At 32.2% G+C, this 18,739-nt stretch overlaps 1 protein-coding gene across 2 annotated transcripts in view; it reads left to right on the forward strand.

Annotated features, from left to right (window-relative positions):
- Positions 1-16,076, forward strand: part of LOC143252111 (B9 domain-containing protein 2-like) — a 39,318-nt gene extending 23,242 nt beyond the window's left edge. The window contains exons 4-5 of one of the 2 annotated variants that reach the window (XM_076503776.1): positions 14,682-14,935; positions 16,044-16,076. In XM_076503776.1, the coding sequence (XP_076359891.1) occupies positions 14,682-14,935; positions 16,044-16,061 (272 nt within the window). In that variant the 3' untranslated portion in view covers positions 16,062-16,076. Of the gene's footprint in view, positions 1-14,681; positions 15,096-16,043 lie in introns of those variants that run through there. The other variant, XM_076503774.1, reaches the window with a different exon arrangement.
- Positions 16,077-18,739: the final 2,663 nt, after the last annotated feature.

The following is an 18,739-nucleotide window of genomic DNA, read 5'->3' on the forward strand; positions in this document are numbered from 1 at the left end:
GACTGCAGGCTCTTGAACAGGATTAATTAGTCAGTTCTCTGTGGTGAACAGTTGTCAATGGAAATGATATGCATATTGGCAATGGTGTATTGAGAGGAGGTTGAACCTATTTTGGCAGAAGTGTCAACCATAAATCATTTTTGATCTGGTTCTTTGGCAGAGGTTTTTGTATCTTCCACAATCTCTCCATTTAAGGTGGCCTTATTGACCACCACTTGATTATCATAAGTACTTAATTTTTGAGTCCCTAGTACACTATGGATTCCTCAAGTAGCATTGGGTCCTTAATTTGTATCTTCCACAATCTCTCCATTTAAGGTGGCCTTATTGACCACCACTTGATTATCATAAGTACTTAATTTTTGAGTCCCTAGTACACTATGGATTCCTCAAGTAGCTTTGGGTCCTTAATCCCTCGTGATTATTCCAGTTATCTAACAGTTATATTAAGATTATAGTACAGGATCTTTCTCAACACCTGTTTGTGCCTTGACTTTTATATGCTATGTATCCCCTCTAACTGAAAGTTTATGTTTTGTGGCTGCTGACTTATAGATTGGTTTCTCATTCTTTTTACATCCTCTGACCAGTTCTTCTTATCTGTGACACTGTCAGCCAGAAAAGGGTTTAAAGTTATTTTCACTTATTCATCTGACCATTATATATGTAAAAATGGCTCATTTTGACATATATATTTTTCTCTACAAATGGGTTTTCTCGACATCACTGATCATCTGATCATTGTTTCTCACATCTGTGTTCAATCAGATTTTGATCATACTCATATTCAGTGAGAATCTTGAAGGTTTTGTTGCCTGCTCAAATGCCTTTAGAGATGCCAGACAATGAATTTTCTTTTGGGATGAAGATTCTTCTGCAAGTCAGGTATAATCAGATTTGTCAGTTTTCTATGTCCCTATTATCCTGATCACATTGCTTGCTGAAGGTTCTTCTGCTATTTGGTATGTGAGCTCCCCGGTACTTTTATCTCATATTTTTTGTTTGACCTGGCAGTCTCTTCACCTGAGGGTTTTTACCTACCCTATATATACACTTTAACTATTTCACCTAGATTATATAGAAGGATGAATTATTTCTTTGCCACCTTTCAGGGCCCCAGAACTTGTTTTAATAGAATCCCACTTTGTGGTGAATGTATCCAGGCAGGTGTGCTTTCATCAGATCACATCCACACAAGCAACTGTTAATTCATTTTACTTTATACAGGTTGCAACAGGCTGTGTAGAAATGAAATATTCCAAAATACCATGCAGAAGTGACCAGGTGGTATTATTATACTATGATGGACTGTCATGAATAAAGCATAAGGGGATGCTGCTTGTTCCTTCTATTCATCTGATTGAATGAAGAGAGATTGGTTTGGTTGTAAAAATTTATGGAACTTGGTTCACCTGTTGCATTGATTCCAGAACACTGCTTTTCAAGGCTTCTCAGTGCAGCAGTGACCCATATCCAGTGGGTCACTGGATGTTTTTCAATGATGTTGATAGGAGTAGTACTAGCCTGTATGGAGCCTGTTTTTAATGTTGGTTAAGACTGATGCTCAACTACCTGTTTGGAGTTTGCATGGCCCTTCTGTTTGATAAATATGGAATCAGTATATTGTTCATGGAAGAGGGTCCACTGTATCCTCATAATTCTGAATGCAGAGTGCTCCTGTCCTGGGCCCTTGATTGAACACAATTGTCCCCCATCCTTCCAGTAATTCTGAGGGTAAGTGGAATGTACCTTGACCATATGGGTTGAGAGTGAAAATTAATGTTCACAATTCAAGACCTGCTGAGCTCTCTTTTCTGTGGTTGAGTGAGGCATACACAATCCTGTCATTCCAAGTCTACAGTGTTGTCTTTCAGGTGGAGGAGAAGGGGTTTGTTTGCCCATTTTAGTGTTGCTTACATGATTCTGGTAGCTCAGAACACACCATTATGGCTATGATGTGGATTCACTTATATATGTATATATAATGTTGTAGTTCAATTGCTGTGGCCACCAGTGAGGGACCAAGACCTCTTAATTCCAACCCAAAGTAGTGACATCTTAGCTGTCTGTTTGGGTCTGGCCTGTGGTGATGATCATTTGTGTGCAGTTCCATCTGCAATACAGAAATTAAGTTCAGAGTATAGAGCATACTTGTTCTGCATGTTGTGAGATTTCCCCATTACTGTACCAATCATCTGTTGATACAACCATGATTTATGCAGATGCTTTCTGTATGAGTAATATCCTCTCCATCTTTTTAGTGTGGATTATATCTGTAATTGGTAGAAGTATGTATATATTGGAAAATAATATTTTCCTAGATTGAAAATGTATTTCCAATCATATTTACTTCTGCCGACAGTGTCCTGCCCTTCTCTACACTAAAAACCAGTGTTACAGACTGGGATGGAGTCAGTGTAGAAAAAGTTATATAAGATTATGTGAATGAATTACTTGTATACAATACCAGGACAGAGGGCACATTGTATGTGGATTTATCAGAAACTGGAGCAAAAGAAAGAAAATCAGATGAATGCTTAGATGGGCAAAAGGAGAAACAATGGCATTCCAGAAACAACTGTAAATGTAAGGGAGGTAAACATTATTAGAATAACCTTTTCAATTTAGGAAAATATTAACTTTTCTAATCAATGATGCAGTCATTGTAAATTAAAAAAAATATATTCATTTTCTTTCATAATTTTCAACTTTTCACCATAAATTGATGATTTCACTTCATTGTTTGTCAGTGTAGGGGAAGTAAGAAATGAAATAAAAGTTTTAGTGGGGAAAAACATAAAGTTTATTTAGGAAGCTGTAAGAGAGCAAATCATTCTGCAAATAAACTTTAAGATAAAAGTAAGTAGTTTTATTCTTAGTATGAAGATTACCTTTCATTCAGACTGACTCAGTTAAGCCTTTAGAATATTTGAGTAAATATTCAGTAAAAATAATTTGTTTAAAAAACCTGACTTTTTACATGTACTAGTAATGATTATTAAAAGCGTACTAAATTTCGTGAAGAAAGGTGGAGTAAATTTCAAAGTATAGTAAACATTAGTGGGTATAGCTTAACATGTATAGGATTAATCCATATGACAAATCCTCTGAAATTGTGGTTAAGATCAAACCTATCAAGAAATAAGAGAATGGAAAGGTATGTTTCACTTTTGTACAAATTCAACTTATTTCATTCAACAATAAATATGTATAATGAAGGTAATGGTTTATGAACTCTTTAAAGTGGGTACTGTAGTTATCACTATTGTTGACTCTCATTAGCTTTCTACCTTGTGGATGAAATGCAGAATGATTTTGAATTAACTTGTGGTTATTGTCATAAAAAGGTGAATAGAAAAACATATGCTATCCACTGCAGTGATAAAGGGAATTTATGGAACAAGTCTATTTGTTACATAGTTTATTTTTGTTCCATTTGTTTCCTTATTCTTTTGAGTTGCATCAGTATGATTTGTTTGTACTTTATTTTATTTCTTGCATAATACTTGCCATTCCTTATAGTCAGCTCTAAGGATGGCTACTAAATTTGTAGTATCTATAAAATTTGCAATCACGCAGTATTGGTTATAATTCATCACTTACCATCAGCCATCACCATGATTGCTGCTCTGATTCTCGAAACTGAGCTGGTGCTGTTATTTAAACTACAGCTTAAAGATTTCTATTTTGGGAAACAACCTAGACATTTGTATAATATTTTATTCATTTGCATAACATGGCTGAAATCAATCATCCAGTGGTAAAAAAAAATTGTGTTCCTGTCAGCAGTATTATATTTGAAAGGGCAGGAACCCTATACATAAACAAATAATACACAAAATCAATAAAGTTACAATAATAAGTTAGCAACTGCTCTGGTTCTTGTGTCATGCCTACCACATATAAACATTAAATTACATTCACGGCCTGCATGCACCTATGTAGTATGCATGCAGTAGGTTATAAGGCTCTGTTATAAACCACAGGCTGCATTTGCAAGATTAGGTGCCAATGGTTATATAGCAACTGTTGTTTGCTAGGTATTCAAATAAATTTTAAAATTACCCTGCTCCATGATGAGCTTATTGCTCAGGTTATATCAAGATATTTACAGACATTTTTTTTTCTCTAAATTGGCAGAACAATATTAACCCTCTCACCCCAAGCATCTTTTACTGTACATGACACAAAAATTTAGTGTCTTACATTCAAAATTTTATCAAACTATTTTTTTTTAATGTTATACCAGTTAGTACAGCATAAAATCTTAGCTAATAATCCCTTTTTTAATAGTACACAAGTTTTAAGTTATTAATTCTATAAGGTAATATTTACATCCTGAGTTTCTCCTAATATGTGAAACATGTGACAAAGTTTCTCTTGGTATCTTGTCTTCTCTATTTTATCCACTACCCCTTCGAAAAGTGTGAAATTAAACTTAAATTATTCATTATAGAATCATCATTGCTCACACAATATGGCTTACTCTCTAGCAGTTTCTCAACTTTTTATATCAGGGACTGGTTTACTGCTTCCTGATACAATTGTGCATCACTGATATGCACCATAATAAAAGACACTGATGATTTACACATGAATATTCTGTCTGCTGTATTTTTTTTTGTGAAATCCCATAGACCAAAAGTGGTTCACAAACCAGTGATTGAAATCCAGATTTATTATATACATAAGTTTCCTTTAATTTCTTTCTTTCATATCTGCTTCATAGCTCCAGTTTCAAGGCTTGAGTGACAGTGAAATATGTGAATGAAATATACAATTAAGAGCATTACTAATATTTGTGCATTACACATGTATTTAGCGGAGCAGAGGGATTCATCATGATAATAAAGACTTTAATATGTAACTGCTAATTTGATAAAAAAATGATTAATTTTATGCAACAAGTACACTATGAAGAAGATATCTGGCAATCATTTAAAAAAATCTAATTGTTTGGAAAAACATAGTTAATTATATTAGAAGTCTGACAAACAAGGTACAGGTTATTCTTAAAATTTGCTATTTGTCAGGATGCAGTATGTCTACCAGGCTTGGATAAATGTCGTGAAACCTAATTCCATTAAAGTTCAAAGATTTTTAAGCAGCTTTATGTATATCTGGATGTTCTTCATTAAGGTTTAAGATAATAACTATCAATTTCCCTTTGTTTTTGAATAGGATTCTAATTTGTGCTCTTTAATATCTTGGAAATAACAAAGACAATAATATTCTTATATGTAGTATGAATAGTTGCATTAATCATAATAACACTATAATACAAAAATTTAAGTACATTGTTGGAAGTTGGCTAGTTCAATTGGATTATCAGCTCTTTCAAAAAGACAAAGTTTAAAGCTTATTTTTAATGATGCAAAAAACTCAACTTGCAAGCATATATTTTCATGGACAATGACTGAAAAGAGCCATTTGAAAATATATAACTCATTGGAATTGATATAAAGTCATGATTATATGAATCAACATTATCAGAGAGCACTAACCAGCAAAGAGTTGAAGAGGTCTGATGTGCATGACCCATTCAGGAAATGTCAAAACACCAGTTATGATATAGAATGAAGACAACTGGCCCTGTTAATGAGAAACATGAAATTGTATTTTAAACATTGCTCCAATTTTAACAGGTGGAAGCATTTATAACATCATTCCTGTGACTGTTAACTGGCTGTTTGCTTTACAAGCACACTTTGAATGTTATGAGAAGTTGACAAAATATTTTATAAATATGTTTAGTAGCCTGTTAAAAAAATTTCAAGTTCTTGCTTTTTTTTGTATGGGTACAGTCATAACCTTTTATGGATATGCATACCAGTTTTCTTTGTGATTGGGCCGAGTAATAAGCTCCAGCTGAAATATAAAAATATTCAGATATAGTACAATTTGATTAAAAGATTTGAGTATTAAAATAATCAGCGATGTTGAGAAAACCCACTTGTAGAGAAATATATATGCAAAAACAGCTCGTTTGGTTTGAGAAAATATTTTACATAGAAATACTAAATAAAGAAACAAACATAAACAAACGCAAAATTAAAGAAGCCTTACTTATACAACAAGTTAAACCCAAAATAAACCAATATAAAGGAACGCCTTTATACCTATATTAATATAATAAAATAAAATTATATATTCAAACATCTAACACTGCCCTCTACATTCCGACACTCAGTTACACAACCCATTCCAAACATGTGGTCAGCTTCCGGTCAGTTACCTCTTTCTTTCTTTGTGAACCTGACGATGACCAAAGAAGGTCGAAAAGTTGTTTGCTCTTTTATGTCAAATATTTTCTCAACCCAAACGAGGCGTTTTTGCATATATATGAGTATTAAAATACTTCCATGTATTTGTCCAAACAGAACTGAAAACAGAAGCCAAATTGGTTTGGTCACATGATGCAAAATAATAAAAATGCATTAGAGTAATAATATTGATATAATTATTGTTTAGGATATTATACAACGTAGCAATCAAACTGAACCAATATTTTAAAGGTAAAAATGTACAGGGTGGCCCGTAAGTCCCTACCCATCCATATGTTGTGTCTATACAACGTTATAATACTAATGATGAGTTGAAGACAGCTGTTACTGTGGCATTTGGAACAATAACCCCTGCTATGTTGAGGAAAATGTCTCACAGAATATGGCATCGCATAATATTATGCAGCAAAAATGAGGGACAGCACACAGATACACTGGATACATAAGATATATGGATGGGTAGGGACTTACAGGCCACCCTGTACAGTCACCAGGTAACTTGGCATTTTCACAAATATTAGTCTTTTTTTTTAAAGAGAAAAATTACATTTAATATTCTACTGAGCTGTTTGAAAAGGTTGGATTATGAATATTGGTTTGAAAAATTTGAAAATTACCATACACTGTGTGTCATGATGAGTTTATTGATATTACTCAGGTTTTACTGAGATATTTACACTTTTTTTTCTGTAAGCTGACAAAATATTAACCCTCTCACCCCAGGCATCTTTTACTGGTAAAGCCTTTATTCACTTATTCTATGAGCACATAAAACTACAGAAAACTTGAAATAACTTACTTGTATAGCACTTTTGAAACTGTCTTCCTAACAGAGTTATCAGTCTTCATGGATGAGCTACATACAAAGAAGTTAACCTCAGAAATTGTAATATAAACTTTATAAAATTTCAGAAATACTTTTCTTTCCTCCATGCAACTAAGAACTACTGCCTCAGACCATTATCAGAAAATTTTTCAGTAGCTAGTGAAGGATACCTGAAATTAAATAGAAGGGAATATATTTATGCACATAACCATTGTAATTATTTTCTTGGTATATTGCTCTTTCCTCTTATTCCAAATGGCTTCAGTATATTTGGGCTGTAAAATCACAAACACATTCTGTTACAGTATAAATTCCAAACACCCAAAAGATTAAAAATAATTATTTCTATATGATTTTATAATATGTATTTTTGCTTATGTTATTTTGATATATCATGTTTCTTCTATTAAGTTTCATCTGGTTTAAATTTTCAAATTGTTTACCAGTCAAAACCTGTTAAATGTACAGGACATCTCTTTTTATAACTGCCAGGTAGTTAGAGTTCTCAACTTGTAATCTGAGGATTGCAGGTTTGAATCTCTGTCAAACCACACATGCTTGCCCTTTCAGCCATGGAGGCATTATTATGTGATGGTTAAGTCCACTATTCATTGGTAAAAGAGTAACTCAAGAGCTGATGGTGGGCAGTGATGACTAGCTACCTTCCCTCTAGTTTACACTGCTAAATTAGAGGCAGCTGGTGCAGATTGCCCTCATGTAGTTTTTCACAAAATTCAGAAACAGTAACTTTTTATAGCTTTAATCCCATGTATTTATATACAGATTGAAAAGTATTGTACTTCATGTTGTGTCAACATTGTGAATACATTTGATAAATATAAAGATGAATGGTAAAGCAAGGATAATAATGTTAATGTGAGAGCTGTGCTCAAACATGTAAAATGAAAAATGTTTGATCTTAAGGAAATGTTTAGCAGTGATTTTGAAATATATTTTAAAGTATCATTTGATATTTATTTTTATTACTCTAGACTTAAAATAAAGTTTGGATAAAATGTATAGAATTCAAGAAAATGTTTCTAATTGACCTGGAATAACTGTAACTTTATATTTAGAACAGTAGTTTGTAATTTATGAAGAAAAAATATTTAATGGCATTCAAGTCTCTTGATTAAAGTATTGCCTAATCAATATATGGATTGTTAATTTAGATAGTTATGTCTGTATTCTTGAAATACACAATTCACAGTTAGAGTCTTACTGATATTATTATACAATGTTTAATAATTGATAAGCTATATATACATTTTTTTATCATTATTACCAAATTAGTGGAAATTCACAAACAGGTTAAAAAATGCTAAATTGTTTTCTCTGTTTATTTTCAAGAATAATGTTTCAAACTAGCTCTCTTTCTCAGTTCCTACAGCTTACAACCAAAGTGTATCATTTTATGTACTATGTTTAAATTTTCCTTTGCTTACATTTTTAATATTAGTGAGTAAATGTGCTTTGCCGTGCTTTGATATATTTCCATTTCTGATATGAAATCCATAAAGACTGATTATAAATAAATTTACAATTAACCATGTAGGCAAGAAAACATATTGAACTTAAAAGATTTGATGAAACAGTCACTAAGTTTTAATATTTTTATTTTAAGAGGATGACATTTTGAACAAATGCTCTTTGTAAAATCCTACAGCTTGTAACCAAGAACTGGAAAGTTATTTGTGACATGTGAAAAACTGCATGTGATTAGGTTTATGGTTGCATTATTTAATAGCTTGTAAGCTGTTAAAATTCCTTCCTAAGCTGCAAATATATGTAGAAACACACGTTTTTGATGTACTTTATCTGTAAGACTATTCTATATACAATGCATGTCACCAAGAAGTGAGCAATATAAATTAACGGAGTGTGCTATTGTGTGTTTCATTTTAATGTCACAGTCATGTTTATAGTATTACTCTCATCTCCAACTTCGAAGCTTCCTCAATTGTTGTTTTATATGTTTAAATTTACTTTGTCATACATTTTGAATATTATGGGTAAATTTGCTCTGCCACATTTATTAATAACACAGCAACTAAAATCATTGTAAAGCCTTTTAAGCTTTAGCTGCATACATTATAAACTTCATAATAATTACATATTTTTCAGCAGGCTCAGTCTTAAAATAAATATTCAGAAATACTCCTGTTAATTTTGTGTTTGTCTTGAATATTCTGTTTTGTTGTTTTGGGATAATAAACAGCATCTTGATATGTTATATAAAACTGTCTGCATTTTCTCTTGGTCACTTGTTCTCATATTTACATTATCCACTGTGTCTTCAACCCTTCTCTTATTTTGTGAAAATTATATGTGATATTGGTGGAACTTACCACATTTTCTCTTACAAAACTTCTTAATGTATCAAAGTAGAATAAAAGGTTTGTCTATTCCTTCAAGAAACTCCAGTTTGCCACTTTTTTAATAGTCACCGATATATATAACATTAGATTATTCAACTGTATATAAAATATTCATGTTACTATATATATATTTTGTTCTATTAATGAAAAACATTTGATAGTTCTTTCATTGTTAAATTTGAAAATATAGATACAACTAGGTAAACCCTTAGTTTCATTCACTAAACATTACAACTGTTGAATATGTTTTATTTTATCACTGTTTCTCCACATAACATTACACAATATGACTGTCCACATTTTATCCCTCGTGGGGATTGAAACCCATATCCTCAATTATAAGTCTCTCTTTGTTTATTAGTCCTTTAAAAAGAACAACCATTGTATAAACATACAAATAAGGTAGAAATATAAATATAAAACTTGATAAGTAAATATATAGATAACTTACACAAAATTAAAGTATTTGATTATTTGTGGTTTTTTATGGCACAAAGCTGTTAATTATATTACTGAGTGTATGTCAAAATGTTTACACCAAACTGTGATGAAAAACTGTTATTTCTGAAACAGTAGACAAAGACTGTATAAGCTTAGTTGAATACTAATAGTAAGACATGAGATCAATACAGAAATGGATGTAGCTACTGAACATGTGGGAACTTGTTTGGTATGGATATGTAAAACATTTTCATACACCAAGTATCTTATCTTGTGTAAAACAATGTTTCTAGCACATCCTATAAATTTAAAGAACCTCTTATTAAGTGATATCAATACAAGGAAAATGTTTTTGATTTTGTCTCAAGATTGCTATGCATTTCAGAATTAAATATCTATTTGTTTTGGAAAGAATAAAAAACAAAAAGTAGACCTCGAAGATTACTGAAAATAAGTCAAAGTGTCTGCAGTGTGAGGTTTCTCGTACTTTGTACCTCAAACAAAAAATGTTTTGCAGTAGTTCTGTTTAAATATGTTGCATAAATTTGTAGTGAAGCAGTAAACTACAGATTAAGAAATATGAAAATAACCTAGAATTTCATGAAGTTAAGACTTAAGCAGATGGAAGACATTTTTCTATGAATTTCATCTTTGACATGAAATATACACATCATGTACATTGAACTTTATCTAATGGAGTAAGTTTATCATTATCATCTCTCCATTTTTTTAACTACGTGGTGGAAACACTCAACCAGTTTATAAGAAAATTAGGTGAACTTACTAATTAGTATATAATTTTGGCTTAAAAAATCCCATTATTTGAGGTTGTTTTTCTTTGATGGTTTATAATTTCCAAAATTATGTTGTGAAATACTTTCTGAAAATCATTAAAATTTCATTTTAGAAATAATGCTTGCCTCTCAGAACAACAGACAGTTATTATGTCATACATTGCTGTAAAGATTTTATGTACATGCCACAAATTTGAAGTTTCCACCTCTACTTGTGTCAATGTGTATTTTCTTAGCCTATGAAGTAATCATCATTACGCTATAATTCACCACCAGTAAGAGGACAATACATTTTCCAGGCACAGTAATTTCCATGAACTCTAGAATTTGAAGGAAGGTTCGTTCTTTCCTTGGCACTGCAAAGCTTTTGATACATTTTTCTTGGGAATTATTGGAATGTTTAATTAATTGTTTTAAAATTTGTTACCCTCTTTAGTGAAGTCTTTTTCCCTAATTTTCATGTTTGTGTAAAATAATTATACGTAATTTTGAATTTATCATTTAAAATTTTGATTCAAATTATTTTCAGTTTGATTTTCTTTTTATCAAATTTGTGCTTAGGGAAATTTATCCCATTGTTTGTTCCTTTTGTTTAAACCAACATAAAGATTTTGCCAAATACTCTTTGCCTTTGTCATTAGACCTATGTACTACTGCCATGTCCCTGTCACACCAAACATGCTCGCTTTTTCAGCCATGAGGGCATTATGATGTTACGGCCAATCCCACTATTTGTTGGTAAAAGAGTAGCCCAAGAGTTGACGTTTGGTGGTGATGACTAGCTGCCTTCACTCTCGTCTTACACTGCTAAATTAGGAATGGCTAGCACAGATAGCCCTTGTGTAGCCTTCGGCAAAATTCAAAAACAAACACACAATCTACTGTCATACAAGACTCAATATTTTCAACTACATAAAAATAAGAGAACCACCACAACAATATATTTTTATAGATTGTGTGAATTAGGCATTCATGTTCCTATAACTCTGATATCACCTGAGGTTTTGACATCCCTTAAGAGTCATCCAACATGGTAATGCAACAAGAAGTTAATGACTAGTTATATTACTGGTATTATGTACTATGTGATTGTTTCCTTTCTGATCTTAGTTTCAAGACTCTTGACCATCTACTTTGCTTACTTTAGCATAGCCTGCCCCATCTCATAATGTATTTCACCACCGTTATTGCTTCTAGTTCCCTTTTCCCAGTGACATTTAGGTTGTCCAACCTTTGCCCTTCACTGCTTGGATTCTCCAGATATTTATCTTTTTTTTTCTTTTCTATTCTCTTACTCCATTATCTGAACTTTTTTTTCATTTTGGTGTCTTTTTTTCCCTCTCTCTATCTGCTGTTTTTATCTTTTCCTCAACTTCTTAATTCATGATCATGCTTCACTTTTGTATATCATTATTATATTAACTTTACTGTGGCAACATGCACATACCTGTTTTCTGTTCTGTCTTTGATTTTTTCCAGTTTTTATTAATTAGTTTGGCTCCTTTGTTGCATCAGCTTCCATTATGTGAATCTACTTTTATGTGAATTTTCTTTTACATGCTTTACATCATGACCTTATCAGCTGTACTGTAGCAATTTATACAAACACGTTTCCCATGCTGTTCATGAATTTCTTTAATTCTTTCTTGGCTAACTTATTTCTTTATTTTTATGTTGTTGTCCATCTTTCTTACCTTATTTTATGCCATTTGTCTCCCTTATTTTTCTTTACAAGACTTCTGTCTCACCCTTTCTTTGTGATATTTTTTTTAGGCAATTATTATACTTTTGCATCTAAAACTGATATTTTATCATCTCTACTCACTGTAATATCATGACTTTGTGACCAATAGGCCATGTGATACTATTCTTCATATATAGTGTAGTGTGTGGTTACCCCTCTGTTCTTTCTTGGTACTATCTAAGGATCTCCAGCTTTGCAGACTGGCTATCACTGGTCTTGCAGTAAATTTGTTTTTTTCTCTCCTATTTTGTATTATGGTGGATTCCTTTTGTTATACCCTAATGGGTTCTTAAGGTACTTTCTTATGGAATTATTCCCATCTTTCTACTCTTTGCTTCTTCCGTTTTGAATACCGTGTGACATTTCTTAATTCATTTTGGCATTTCACTTCTGTCTTTTTTCATATTCCCACAAAAATAGTAGTTAGTCAGTCAGTTATCAGTCTTTTCCACTTGTTTTTTCTTGGTGTCTGCTGGACAATTTTATTGTTTATCAGTGGATACTCTTTCAGTAATGGATGACCAAGATTGAGATTTTGGATGCTTTTTCCACATCCCAGTTGGTTTGTCTGTCTTTAGGATTCTTTGGTTTTGTCTTTCCTTTCAAGTTGGCTATAACTACGTCTTTTTTCACTGAGTCTGATTAGGTTTTACTCAGATGTTACATTATTGATATCTCTTGTTCCATTTTTTTGTGTGGATGTTTGGCCTTTACTTTCCTCTTCCAGTGTGGTTTCCAATGTTGTGATCTCCTTTTTCCTTTGAGAATCTTTTCATTTGGAGTAGTTGGTTCAGCTCTCAAATTCAGTCTTAAACCCCACCCTGTAACTCATTCACTTGGGGTTCTTTCTCACTTTCTATACAGTGCAGGCTCAGACTATATTTTTATATTGTTTGAGACACAGAGACCTTTAGTACAAAGGCTTTCATGCCTCTTTCACTTTCTGTAGTACTGTATTGGTCTCTGACATGGACTTTCTCATCTAGGCAACAAAATTTGTGGTGACTATTTTGATTACTCTTAATTTATGTATAATAAATAATGAATAAATATGATGTTTTTTACAATTAATTATAAGTTATTTTATGTGCATACATTGTTTGCATATGCTAAAGTTAACAATAATTTATAATAATAAAAGAGCTCATCTGTGGGTGTGATCACTATAGCTCTAAGAGGAAAGAACCTAGTAACCTGAAACTTTGCACACATACTAAAGGGGTTCTGAGATTTTGCACATGGGTATTATATTTTAGATTTGACATTTTTTACTAACTTGATGTCCTAGAATCTTTATATCTCCTATGGTCAATCTGTTCTCAATCTATCATGAAAACAGAAGTTGGAAAGATATTCTTCTGACTCCAAATGTTTTATTGATGATATGTATGCTTTCAGTTTTTTGGTGACAAAATTATATTATAGAATACTTTAAGAATTGAATATTAACCACTTTTACATAAACATTTTGTAGCTGAGTGTACAAATAATCTAGTTTATCATTTTTGGTGCTTTAGTATTTAAACCAATAATTTTCAAATTATTGTACATCATGAATTGACTTTTTAGGATCATGTGTGCATGTGGATTGTTTTATATGTACAACTTTAAAGTTAGTTTAGCATGAGTTCTTGTTAATTATGCTTACATGATTGTAAGCAGTTATTCTTTGTTACATAAAGAAATAACTGGTGTAAAAAATTCTTGTTTAATGGTAACTTCACTGACATTAATATTAGTGAAATGTTAAACTGTGAATCTCTTGCATTTTAAAGTTTGATGTACATAAAAAAACAATAATAACCATGTGTTAATATGTAAGAAAACAATCTCATCCTATTTGAAAAAAACATTACTATTAGGCATTCATACATTAAACTAGGATTAGAAATAAAGTTTTTTTATTTTAAATTGTGAAAGATTTTATGGTGACACAACATTAATGTTGTTTTAGATATGTTCAAGAGTAGTGCTCTATACTTTATCAGCAAGGTAGAGAGTCACCTCTTTAGAGTAGTAGAAGCTAAGAGTACATATGCAGGTAATATCTACTTTGTAAATTAAAGGTGTCAAGTGAAAAAAAGCTTTTGAATATTGTTTATCATAATTTAATATTGTGTGAGTAAGTAAGTTTTTAAAAAATGTTGTACTTAAATATTTTTATACTTGTGTTTGTGTCATGTGCATAGTTAAAATATTTTGGAATCTCTATAGGATGGCCAAAATTCAACTTTCAGGTGTGGCATCAGGATAAGCATAGCCGCTGTGAACTTTGGGGATATGGCCTGTGTCACGTTCCTACTTCACCTGGATTTTATCAGCTTGAGTGTGTGACCTGGCGGCCTCTGGGTACCCTTCAAGAAGAAATATTCCGATATTTTCTTGGTGGTGGAATGCAGTTATGTACTCCAGATACTGTTTACACAGGTCTTGATAGATATCGCTTTCGAACAGTTGCCATGGGCAAGGTACACCTAGAAATCTCAGTTGTTTTCCGTAACTTTGAAAACTTTGGTGTTGAATATTGACAAGAGATAGCTATTAAAGAAGATATTGTAAAAAAATAGCAGATAAATTTTAATAGTTTTATAATGTATGTAAATAAAGTATTTTCAGTTTTTATAGAAACTTACTGTATTTATGTTTTTGGAACAAATAATCTGAAGTTTGCTACAACTCAGAGGTATTTGCTACATAAATAAATGCTACAACTGAAAGAAGAATGATCAGAAACATTCCTTGAAAGATTTCTTTATGTTCTGAAGATAGCAAGAATATATTTAACAACAATTAATGAGGAACAGTAAAGTACATATTAAATAGAATTCTTGAAAAGCTTTTTCATCTCCTAAGAAAACTTAAACATGTAGTACTGCCTGAAATAAACCCCTAGAATTCATGTGTTTGCAAATAACATTTCACAAACCCTACCTGCATTGTATGCACACTTTGTAAACGTTATCAATTCGTGTTTATATCATATAAATATTTATGTATGTATATATATATACATTGTAGGTTATAACAAACCAGTATATATGTATCGACACACATACAACTGGACGTGCATATTTAAACTATCAAGCATCTCCTCTTAGATTGAATACAATCTAAAACACATCTTCTAGCAGGAGAAGAAAACATTCTCAATTGACATTTTACAATACTTACAAATTGCAGGTTAAAACATTTCAGTCTCATCAGACTCTTTCGTTTTTTTAATTATCTTATGCAATCTTCATTTCCAAAATGATAAACATGCTCTGCATACAGTAGCTGTTCTTCACATATCTGTCTATAAGATTGTGCTCATGCCCCTAGCCTTAAGCTATTTCCCATCTAAGACATGTTAAAATGTAAACTGCACTAGTGCATGACAACACCTCTCCATCATTAGGAGAGAAACAAATCTTTCCTGTGCAGTAAATCTCCATAGGCACTTGCATTTAAAATTAACTTCATTCTTATCCTTTGCACTGTTTTTAATGGTTGTATTTCTTTAAATTTAAACTTAATCAATTTAATGAGATTTGTACTGCCATTTTGCAGTGATAACTTTCTTTGGTTTCCTTTTAGTTTGTTCTAACAAGTTGAAGATACATCATCTCTAAAATAACCTAAAGAAAATTGATCTGGAAAACTGTTGCATCAACCATGGATTGTCCAGTGTTGATAGGACTGTTACATCCTCCCAAGGTTCTAGTAGTATTGTTAATACAGATCCTTATTTTTTGTGACTACTGGAGGCTTGTTGACTGTGGAAAACGTTACACCATAGTTCATTGTGTTGGGAGTTCTTGATACCATTTTTGCCTCACTTCACTGTCCATACACTCTTAAGTATATTTTTCTCTTCCTGAACCCAGCCATGATGACAATGATTATCCTTCAAATCTTTTAGTATATATTATAATACAGGTTTGTTCTTTACTTAATCTCTCCTTTTTTATTATTTCCATTTTTTACTACATGTCTCTCATATTGTGGAGTGTTTAATTTTTCCTTCTTCTCCAGATATACGTGTCCATATTGTTATGTTTCTGGATTAGCTTTATTCACTCTCTCAAATGCTTACTCATCTTCAACTCCAGGATTTCTTCACCAAGGCTTGAAGCTATTCCTCTTTTCTTTTCTTAGATTCTCAAGCCCTGGAGTCCATTCTACCTGGTTGGGGGCTCACCACCTGTATCCAGTAATATTCTTCACACAAGGCTTTTGCCCACTCCCATGCCAGACGGGCCAGACTTTCCCTTTGGGTTGCTTACCTGATTTCATATTCTGTTTGCTTTTCCTCCATGTCAGTTTAGCAGCATAAATGGTGTATCTACTATCGGTGATCTTCTTGTCATGGTTTTCCTCCATCCCATCTTACTCTCAAGCACCAGACTTCTTTTCATACCTGATTTTTAACATGGGGCTTTTGTTATCTTTTGTTACTTGTTATTACATGGTCTCATCAGCCACTTTCTATTTTACCACATTTTGCCTTGTTTTCACTGCTCCCTATAGGGTGATCCATATACTTTCATTTCTCTTACCTTCACCACCCCTGTGTACCCTCTGCAATTTGAACTTAAAAGTCATCATGTCCTTATATTTCTTTCTGTTCCTTATATCATTTCTTTTTAAAAACCTTTCCCTTGCTCCATTAAGATTTATTCACTTAGTGTTTTTTGCATATTATATCACAAGACCTAAGTGATCATCTGCTCAGAACAGTCTTTTCTATCCAAAAATTGGCTGCACATGAAGACAATTTTCCCTTCACTCCCATTTCTTACCTTTCTTATTGATCCAATATGAAGTGCCCCTTATGTCCTGTCCAAGTGTTTTAATGTTATATAGCTCACATTTGTTTATTCATTAGAATTCTACTATTTCTTGTTAAATCTCTGCAATTATTCTTACAAGTTGTATTATTCTGCCTTTATTCTTCTCCTGTCTCTCTTTGATTGTCATCTATTCAAAATCTCCTCCCAACAATTCTTTCACCCTATTTTGTCTCTGGCTGCCCAATTCCATCATGCATTAGAAGATATAGTTCATCCCTTACATTTACTTTATATTATCTTTATCATATGGCCTGCTCTACCAATTACCATCTGTCTCCTGTTGCCATCTCTATGTGTCAGTATGTTTTCTTTTTGTACTTTTCTTTTTTACAGGGGCCTTTCTAGCATATACAGATCCTGCTCAATGGTGAGTATATTGCCTGACAAGGTATACTTATTCTAAAACCTGCACTATATGACCATTTAGGTGAATAACACCTGTTACACATCGTAACTTATCTCAAATGAGTCATTGATTTTTTTATGTCACCTATTACAATTTGTACTATGAAGTAATTCTAGATTTCTCAGCAAATGCATTTCAGACAAAAGAAAAGAAAAAAAGACTGGATATAACATAAAGTACAAATCTTTATTTATACTCATAAATAATCAAAATAATGTGTATATTGGATAAAGGACAGAGCCTTTACAAAATAACTTACTCTCTTAACAACTGGTTAAAAAGTTTATTAAGAGCTAGTTAATGCTACAGGTTAAACTTTAACAAAATATTACTAGTTATAGAAAGAAGTTAAACCCTGTACACCAGACTGAGAGTTTTAGAAAGCAAACTCACTAATGTATCATTATATTATATTCCAAATTCTGTAATGCTATTTTCGAAAGATAAGATACACTCGTCAAACATGCTACTGTTGATCAATCATTTTAAAACATAAGAAAGGTTATTACCTCAAGGCATCACCTGACCTATCAATGGAGAACACAACTGTCAACATTTTCACACAGCACTGCAAACACTTTCAACATAGGCAGACCAGGTACCTAGTCAAGAGAATGACAAAGTACTACAGGGTGTTTGGAAAGTCACTGTGCAGTTTTGTAATCATATTTTATTCAGTCTGTTTCAAGCCAGCAACTGATAGCAGTGTTTAGAAACAAAATAAGAAGGATCCAGGCTTGTGTTGATGCCAAATGGGGTCACTTTCAACATTGTTTATAATTGTCATTCATATTTACCTCCTGTATTCTATATTGAAACATATCTGTTAATAAATATATAAGTGCACAGTGACCTTCCGAACACCCTGTATATTAAAATGAAAAGATAGAAAACATATAGTATACTTGTATACCACACTTGCCAAGGTACTTCAGGCTTGTCCTGAAGTCATCATTAATCTTAACTTTAAAATCCAATAAATATGTATAAGTGGACTGGCCAAGGAATATGGTAAATTTCTGTTTCTCCTTTAA

This window comes from Tachypleus tridentatus, chromosome 6 (genome assembly GCF_004210375.1).
Source record: "Tachypleus tridentatus isolate NWPU-2018 chromosome 6, ASM421037v1, whole genome shotgun sequence".
In the NCBI taxonomy this organism is placed as follows: Eukaryota; Metazoa; Arthropoda; class Merostomata; order Xiphosura; family Limulidae; genus Tachypleus; species Tachypleus tridentatus.